Source organism: Calidris pugnax, unplaced genomic scaffold, assembly GCF_001431845.1.
Source record: "Calidris pugnax isolate Ruff unplaced genomic scaffold, ASM143184v1 scaffold118, whole genome shotgun sequence".
Taxonomy (NCBI): domain Eukaryota; kingdom Metazoa; phylum Chordata; class Aves; order Charadriiformes; family Scolopacidae; genus Calidris; species Calidris pugnax.
In genome coordinates, this window is record NW_015090855.1 from 4,377,840 (window position 1) to 4,387,050 (window position 9,211).

At 39.3% G+C, this 9,211-nt stretch overlaps 1 protein-coding gene across 1 annotated transcript in view; it reads left to right on the forward strand.

The window, feature by feature from the left end:
* The first annotated feature begins 22 nt into the window (after positions 1 to 22).
* RTFDC1 (replication termination factor 2 domain containing 1) overlaps positions 23 to 9,211 on the forward strand; it is a 28,718-nt gene continuing 19,529 nt past the window's right edge. Inside the window, exons 1-5 of the mRNA XM_014943742.1 lie at positions 23 to 132; positions 1,313 to 1,407; positions 1,506 to 1,599; positions 1,796 to 1,935; positions 3,475 to 3,553. Of these exons, the coding sequence (XP_014799228.1) occupies positions 64 to 132; positions 1,313 to 1,407; positions 1,506 to 1,599; positions 1,796 to 1,935; positions 3,475 to 3,553 (477 nt within the window). The 5' untranslated portion in view covers positions 23 to 63. The remainder of the gene's footprint in view (positions 133 to 1,312; positions 1,408 to 1,505; positions 1,600 to 1,795; positions 1,936 to 3,474; positions 3,554 to 9,211) is intronic.

The following is a 9,211-nucleotide window of genomic DNA, read 5'->3' on the forward strand; positions in this document are numbered from 1 at the left end:
CGGGAAGTTGTCCCGGGGGGGGGGGGGACGCGGAGCCGGAAGCGCAGCGCTGCGGGGCTCGAGATGGGATGCGATGGCGGCACTATCCCCAAGCGACACGAGCTGGTCAAGGGGCCCCGCAAAGTCGAGAAGGTGGGAGGGGGCTGCGGGAGGGCGGCGGGGAGCGCGGCCGGGGCTGTCAGATCCGCTGTGGGAGCCTGAGCCCTGACTGGGGCCCGCGGAGGCCTAGTCGGTTGTGCCCGGCCCGGGGTGCCTGCGAGGCCGGTCTGGCGCTCCTGGGGCTGGCAGCGCGGAGGAGAGCGCCTTTCTGCGCGGCCGTGGGCCGGTCTGTGTGTGTACTGCCGTTGGGTGACTGCAGCTGTGGCGTTAGTAGCAGTTGTAGTTTGGATCTGTCACTTTGCTGGACGTGTGTGGGGTTTAGGGGCCTCCTTCCCCTAGGGGTACAGTGTCTGCTGGTAGCACTTTTGGTGGATTGTTTAATAGCGTGGCCAGGCCGTTGTTGGTGTTGGATGTTGTCATTTCTTCAGTCTATCTGCAGAGCGTCTTTAAGTGTTCAAGGCCAGGTCTGGTGGAGCATTGAGCAACCTGGTCTAGTGGAGGGTGTCCCTGCCCGTGACAGAAGGGCTGGAACTTTAGAATCTTTAGAATCCCTTCCAACCCAAACCATTCTACAATTGTGTGTTTTAGGGTAATGGATATACAGTGGCATGACCTATGCGGGTGGTAGATAACGATCAGGAAAAATCTCATAGCAAATGGCAGAAAGCTTAGGCAAATTATACTTGCTAATGTAAAATAAGTAAATAAAATCCATTTCTCCCCCACACCTGACTGTCAGAGTAGCTGTGAACCTCAAGCTTTCTTTTATGGTCATAAAATTCATGGTTTTAGACTGGAGCTTCAGACACATCCCCGATTTGCTTTTCTCGTTATCTTATTTCTTACAGGTGGTGGAACTGGTAGTTGGCCAAAGTAGGCGTGAGATGCAAAACTAGAGAGAAGAGGGTAGTGGAGAACATGTGAAAAACAGAAAAAGAATAAAGAGGGAAGGGACAAGTGGAAGTGGCGAAAAAATAAGAAAACTGAGTTAGGAAGATAAGTCCCAAGATACATAAATATGTTTAACAGATAAAGATAAACCCTCAAATCTGGTCATGAATTTTGCTCAAGTTATTTTATGGAATAGTTTTGAATTCAGCTGCTAGGTTTGGTAAGATACTGCTTAATGCTTCAAGTATTTGCTTGATTTTATGGTTAAATAATTTGCAAATATAAAATCTATTTTAAAATCATGAGTATTTTTTTCCTTCAGGTTGACAAAAATGCTGAGTTGGTGGCAAGATGGTACTACTGTGCTTTGAGTCAAGAGAAATTACGTCGACCAATTGTAGCCTGTGAGCTAGGCAGGTATGAATGTTTCCATATAGGCTGCTATGTTAAAAGGTACTAATTTATTTATAAAGTTATGAGAATCAAATATGACTACTAAAAATTTTATATTACAGGTTGTATAATAAAGATGCTATCATTGAATATTTGTTGGACAAGTCAGCAGATAAAACTCCTATGGAAGCTGCATCCCATATCAAGAGCATTAAGGTAAACAGGTTGTGTCTAGTATTAAAGAATGGCAGGAAAATTAAAACATGCTACAAAACCTCAGTTTGCTTGTGTTCTCACTATAAACTAAAAGTGTTAAAAATAGTAAACCACGGGAAAAAAAAATCTTAGGGAATGTTATCATGGCTCAAAAATCATTAGTAAACTGCTTAAAGGTTGCTCTTTTATTTTTCAGAATGTAACAGAACTCAACCTTGCAGATAATCCAGCTTGGAGTGGTGACAAAGAGAGCATAAAAGGTGACAAATATGACGACATCCAGTCTGCACGCTTTATATGCCCCGTGGTGGGATTGGAAATGAATGGAAGACATAGGTCAGTAAGTTTCTGGGTTTTGTTTTTAGAAGTGAATGCTATGCTAAACTGAATAGAGAGCAGGTAAAAAAAATTTGTGTCTGTAATTTTGCAACTCACATACTGACTCAAGCCTTTGTGGAAAATATTTGTCCTCTGTTCAGAACGAAGGAGTTGAGGAGATTGTCCTTTCATTTCACATTCAAGAGGAAAGATAAAAAGCTAACCCACTCCTAAGTGAATTTCTATGTGTAACAAAGGATTAGAGGGCAATGTTAGCAGAGAAAAATTGACTAAAAGATGTTTGAGGGCTAAACCATGGGAGACTGGTGTAGGCAAACAGAGGGAAATTGGATGAGGTCTCCTTTTGTGCCACATCAAGTAATTCTACCTTTCCCTGTGTTAGGATCAGAATGGAGATGGATTGTATGTCTATTCTAATCTTGCAATAGTATCAATTTTTATACTGGGCTGAGGAAGGACATTTCTTTGCATCCTGGTTTGGGCGAATGAGCAATTTCTTTTTCTGTGCACGTTAACCCTCAGGAGTGAGGAGAGGCCGCGTTCACAGCTTGATAGTTGCGAAGTATTTCTTCCTCCAGAGGGTGATTAGCCAGGAGATATTCAGGTGGAATTAAAGAGAACCTGAAAAATAAACCCATTTTTACCAGAGCTACTGTAGTATTTTTTAGTTCAGTTGAGGGTGGTAGAGAAGAAAGGATTAACGGTAGCTCTTAGGAAAGGGTGATCACGTAAACTGTGTGCGTGATCACTTTGCACAGTCTTGCAAGAATCTTCCATGTGGAAAGGAGAGACATGGGAGAAGAGCCCTGGCAAGGGTCACTTGTGACAGCTTTGCTGGAGAGCTTGAGTCAGAGTAAGTGAAACCAATAACCTTGGTGGAATGTGGAACCACTGAAATAGTATAACTTTGAAGTAAAACAGAATATGGTGATGATTCCAGAGAAGCCTGCGTAGACCTATGGCAAATGTGCAAAAACATCTCAAGAGCTTCTGGTTTGCTGACATTTGCTTAAGAGATTGTAATAAGCCTATGCTGAATTATACGGAGGATTAAATAACAAAACATGTGTTGTGGTTTAACATATCAAATATTTTTCGTTTGATTCTTAGATTGTATAAGTTAATAAATGCCCTCTCAAAGATGCCAATGCTTTGATTAACTGCAAGAATTTGTAAACAGAAAGTTAACTGTGTCCTGCCAGCCCATTGCAGTGTTGTTTCTGTACTTCTGGTTTGCTAGCATTTGCTTAAGAGATTGTCATAAACCTATGCTGAATTATAGGGAGGATTAAATAACAAAACATGTGTTGTGGTTTAACATATCAAATATTTTTCGTTTGATTCTTAGATTGTATAAGTTAATAAATGCCCTCTCAAAGATGCCAATGCTTTGATTAACTGCAAGAATTTGTAAACAGAAAGTTAACTGTGTCCTGCCAGCCCATTGCAGTGTTGTTTCTGTGTTAAATCAAAACTGCACATATATCTTTTAGACACAGGGCTTCTTAAAAGCAATTGCATGTCTTTTCTTTGAAGGTTTTGCTTCTTGAGAAACTGTGGCTGTGTGTTCTCTGAACGTGCTCTCAAAGAAATTAAATCAGAAGTTTGTCACAAGGTGAGTTTTTCTTCAGCTTTAGTAGCAGTGGGGTCACATATGGGGGGACCTCCACAGGTGTTAAATCAAAACTGCACATATATCTTTTAGACACAGGGCTTCTTAAAAGCAATTGCATGTCTTTTCTTTGAAGGTTTTGCTTCTTGAGAAACTGTGGCTGTGTGTTCTCTGAACGTGCTCTCAAAGAAATTAAATCAGAAGTTTGTCACAAGGTGAGTTTTTCTTCAGCTTTAGTAGCAGTGGGGTCACATATGGGGGGACCTCCACTGATAGATACATAGATATAGGTACATATGTTTGTGTGTGTATACATATTTACATACAATTTCATTCACATCCACTATCATAAAGTGTTTTTTAATCTGAATATGCAAATTGAAGTGGTACTTGTAAAAGTTCTGTTTTATGATGGCCTGAAGTAATTTGGTATGGCCTTTTTAAATAAACACCTGTAGTTGTGAAAATGAATATTTTTGTTCTCATAGACAGTTTGATTTTGCAGTAAGTACTTTGTAAATTTCATTTTGTCAAATATTTGGTTATAATTTCAGTCTAAAAAGGGTGATTGTTTTTGTCTTGGGCTCTTGTGTGTTTGGTTTGGTTGGCTTTTTTCCCCAAATGCATGTGGTTTAAAGGGTGATTGTTTTTGTCTTAGGCTCTTGTGTGTTTGGTTTGGTTGGCTTTTTTCCCCAAATGCATGTGGTTTGTGTTTTATCAGTGTCTGCTCTGTGTATTTAAACTGAGTACATTTTCAGGTCATGTTTGATCTCTGTACTTTTAAAGGAAATTTGCTGTTGTCTGTTTTGGGGGGCAACTCTTCATAGAATCTTCAGCAATTATGTGAATTATTCTAGAAAATACTGGCTGCATTTCATTTTACAGTGCTGATTTGACATCATTATATTTGTTTCTGTATAGCTAGGGACAATGATAGAAGTTGCAAATAACTCTATTTTTTCCTATCACTACTTTTATTATCAGTGAGAGTTGTGATGATAGTTGCCACGTTCAGGCAGAGTTATTTTTCAGCAGACACCCTGATATTTGATAAAACGTGCAGTATATTTGCATTGAGCAAAACCTTTGAAGGAAAGGCTTTCTTCACAAGTTGTTGCAGGTGATGTGAAATGTTTTTAGTTAGATTTAGCCTCATATTGCTGCATTCAGTGCTAATTTTGTGCAATAGGATAACAATTTAGTCCTAATGGCTTTGCTTTCCTGATGGCAGATACTAATTTATTTTTAATGAGGTTTTTCGTTTGCGTCTAAATTTTTGTTGATAGATGGATGTAACTTGATTATTAAAGCCAGGAATGAGATGTTTTGTCCATGATTTGGACAGTGTGATAATCGTATAAAAACTAAATGAATCCCACATGTTTTCTGGATTTTTTTTTAATAATCAGTATTTATCATACCTTTATATTTGTATGCAGCAGGTTTCACATACATGTGAAGTGTTCACAGTTCAGAAGCATGCTTTTAGAAATAATGAAGGGGATTTAATAAACTAGTCTGTCATCTTTTCATTATCGGCTTTTGGTGCACCAAGGCAATGGTAACCAGCTGGTAGAATGTGTTTTAGTCCACATTTCCTTTGATTAAGGTCTAAGAGTGGTTTGGTAGATTTTTGGATATATACTGTGAACGTTATCAGTCTGTATTCAGAATCAAGGAGGGGACCAGAAATCTTCTAAATAGCATCATGGGGAACCAGTTGCCATGCGTTCTGGTAGCTAATAGTTTGTTTATATCCAAAGCATTAATTGGCAGCATTCCCCCAGCACTTTCTATCTTTATGCAGCAATGGAGTATATAGTAAAATGAACTAGATGTGTATTGTACATATGCTAGGATTAGAATTTTTTTTTTTAATAAATAGAATCCTCTTCTGATACATACTCTGACAAAATGCAAAAGACTGTTTGAATGTTTGAATATTGTGAATTGCATACATATGTTTCTACTGGGGCTAACTGCTGTATTTTAAGAATTACATGTTTTTTAAACCAAAATGTAACCTATGGGATTCATGTGGGTCACAACATGTTTCTTTTTCATGGCCTTGCCATCTTTTGCCTGTCAGTATGTGCCCAGATGTTGGCACTGTGTGTGCCGGCCACCCCCTTGAGACATTGTTATGTGACTTCAGGGAGTGTCATGGTAAGAGTAGCTCAAAAAGAATAATCCTGTATTTGCTTGTTTACACTGTGTATTCAGTCTCTTTCCAGCTAGCAGAATCTGTGCGTTCACTGTATCTCAGGGGATGCGTGGATGTAAACTGGAAAAGTGTTGATGTGGGAGTTGTGTGGCAGTTCGCTTCCCCACCACCCTGAAATTCAAGAAAGCTCTTTCAAAACAAGCTGTTCTTGTGTATTAATTTCGCCTCTGAGCCTACAGAGCAGTCTTGATAGTCTGCTAAATTGTAAACAGCAACGGTTTCCCACAGGACTTTGTCAAACAGATGCTGTAATGATGCATTGAAAGCATTCGCCAGAGAATACAGATATCCAGCAGCCCAAACAACAGTTCTGCAGTCCTCACTTTCCAGCTCATATAAACTAAATCTTCTGAACTGGTTAACGAACATGTATTTACATGCTACAAGATGCACATAACAAAATGTTGTGCTTCATGAAACCGTAGAAGATTTCTTTCCTGTGCTCAGAGCAGAGGATTGTTTCCTTTCCAGGCCTCCTGGCTTGGCTCGTGGATTACCACTTTGTGGAAGGTCCCACAGACAGTTGTCTCCCTGCTCAGTTTTCTTGTTTTGTTTTGGTTTGGTTTTTTTCTGTAGCAACTCATACCAGAAATAGAGCAATCTGTTTGCCCAGTGATATGCAGATCACAATATAATTGTTAGGGAAAAATTGAATGCGTATGTAGGTGTTTTCTCATTCAAGGAAATGGAGAACCCCCAGCATTGCTTGGTTTATCTCAATGGTGCTTGCTGTAGTACTAGATTTGAAAGGCTTTATGGACTCTAGGTACAGGGTGACTTCCTGTCAGTGTTCTCTTTCAAAAAACTGTATTTTGCCTCAATAGAAACTTTACGTGAAGAGATGACAATATTACCGCTTTTGGAGGATTAAGAATGGCCCCATTACCAGTTTTTAATGTTGACTCTCCTGTCTAAGAAATTATTGGTGTAATAGTCTGCTAGAGATAATTTGGAGACAGTATAGTGGTTATTGACTCTGGTGGAACTCCTTCTGGGAGTTCAGGTAGTCACTTTGGAAGATAAGGACAAGATTACATTTTAAAATGTAATTTCCTGTATCCCTTTAAAATATATTATGTGATTGTTTTCAGACTCAACAGACTCTAATAGTTAGGGTATTATTTCATGTCTGTTTTAAAGTCTGTGCCATATAAAACACTTAATCAAATGTTTAACTTAGATACAGAGCTATTGAGTATGTGCCTTGGGCTTTTTGAAACAGAAATTATGTGTATGTCTTTCGGATAGAGCCTTTATGTGTGGGCAGTGTGCTATAGAGCACAGTGTTTCCTTGAACGAGGTCACATTGACATCTAATGCTCTTAGATCAACAGTCACCAAAAGTTAGTAAATATTGGTTGCTAAGATCTGAAAGTTGTGATCAATCTACTCATAACATGATAACGCATATAGAACCTAACACTTGTGATGTATGTTTAAATGTTCTCAGTTTTCACAGTTTTATTACTTAATTTTTTACTGTTGTTAGAAGTAAAAAGTCTTTCAAGAACAGAATGTAGTTATGGTCACTCGGAATAATAAGTAGAATACTGCTTCTTAATGATTGAGAATGGGGTGGTTTAACTATGATTTTTCTGGGAGTTTTACGTATGTTTACGTATGTTCGTTTAAAATTCAAAATCCTTCAAGGAAGGAGGATCATGCTCCAGTGCTTTTCCTGGATTAACATGGGTAAAGTCATACCTGAATTATATTTTCAAAGAGGGTTTTGTGCAGATTTTTTTCCCCCAGTTTGACTGGTTCAAACAAACCCATGTTCTATAGAACCCTGCTATTGAATTTATCCTTTTAATTCAATTCAGAAGTGAGACATAATTGTTCTGTGTAATGGTGACAAAAGGCGAAAGGTAGATAATGGATTTGCTGCAGTGATGGTAATGAGGAATGTTCCATTCACGTTGTAAAGGACAACAGAGAGTGGATAAATGCTGGCAGTGCCCTGCAGTGGACTGGGTGTGGCTAGGAGAGAAATTAATTATGAATATTGCTATGATTAATACATGCCAGAGACCCATTAGCTTCAGTAATGGTTTTCAGAGTGACTCTCGACAAGCTCATTGTGAACATACTGCATGGCTTTTATTATTTTTTTTTTCCTTTTCTTTATTTCTCTCCATAAAAAAGCCATCCCCAGCAATATTTATCCACAAGTTCTGGATTAGACATGAAACTGAGTACAGCCCTTTGGGTGAGTTTGTAATTTCTGTAAATAAATAGGGACCAGATGGTCCTTCTTTAGGTTAAAGTTCATTTGAAAGAAATTACGTTTCCAAGAAACTCGTGTGGGAAAATGAGCAGTACAGTTCCAGGAACCTGGGAATAAGTTTGTAATAAGAAATACATTCTATTGTTAGGTCATATGTTGATTCATTAGAATTTTTTTGGAAAAAACACTTAATCCATAAGTGAGTTTTCCTGTAAAAACTGAGTGATATTTTGAGCGCATATTGAAGCTCACATCTAAACTGAGATTGTTCCTAGACATTTATTTATAATTTGTAGTTTCTGATCAAGTGAGTTTGTAAGTAACAGGACATATTTATTAGTTCCCATCAGAGTTTGTGCAAAACAATTGGGAGTTTATTTGGATTTACTGGAATGAAACTTTAATTTGCGTTCTTGCCAAAATACTTACAAGAGAGGATGAGCAATTTGAAATTACTTCTCACAGTTCGGGTTAACAGAGGATGAACAATTTGAAATTACTTCTCACAGTTCGGGTTTCTCCTAGTCTTTTCTGCCAGTAGCACCTAACTAAAGGCCTTTGGAGACGGGGGTAGAGGTTTAATGCCGTGGAAGAGTTGTCATATTGTATGAAAGGCCACCAAATATATCCTCTCCGTTTCCCCATATTCCCCTGATCTTTTTCATTGCACAAGTGAAGGTATTAATTTAAAAATCTGTATGAGGAAAGAGCAACTCTTGCCTGGAAAAGGGCTGGATCCTTGTTATTTTTTCATTACTGTTCCCTGGTTTTGCCTGTGTTGTGTGTTCAAAGCCACTTCCTCGATTTAGACCAGCGAGTGCTGTGTTTGGTCTGCAGAGGGATTGGGCAATGAGATGCTTGTCCTGGTTGCTACCAGGGGTTTTCTCCAATTGCTGCAGACCGTTGCAAGGTTCAGGGAGGTTTTGTTTTCCCTCGCTCAGGTACACTGGGATTGAAAGATGGCTTTTCACTCAGTTTTCCTTTGTTCCCTGGCCTCAAATTTCCCCATCTCCTTGCCCTAACATGCTGCAGAGACCCACAAACAGGGACTTGAAGGTAAACATGCATTGCAGGACCCCCACCCTCTTCACACACCCTCTTCATTAGGAGCAAAGCCTGAGTAGTGCAAGGGTGAGATTGCCAGGCTACACAATGAAATGAGAGATACAGCTGGCCAGGGGGGATAAAAGCCACCAACAGTGAAATGGAC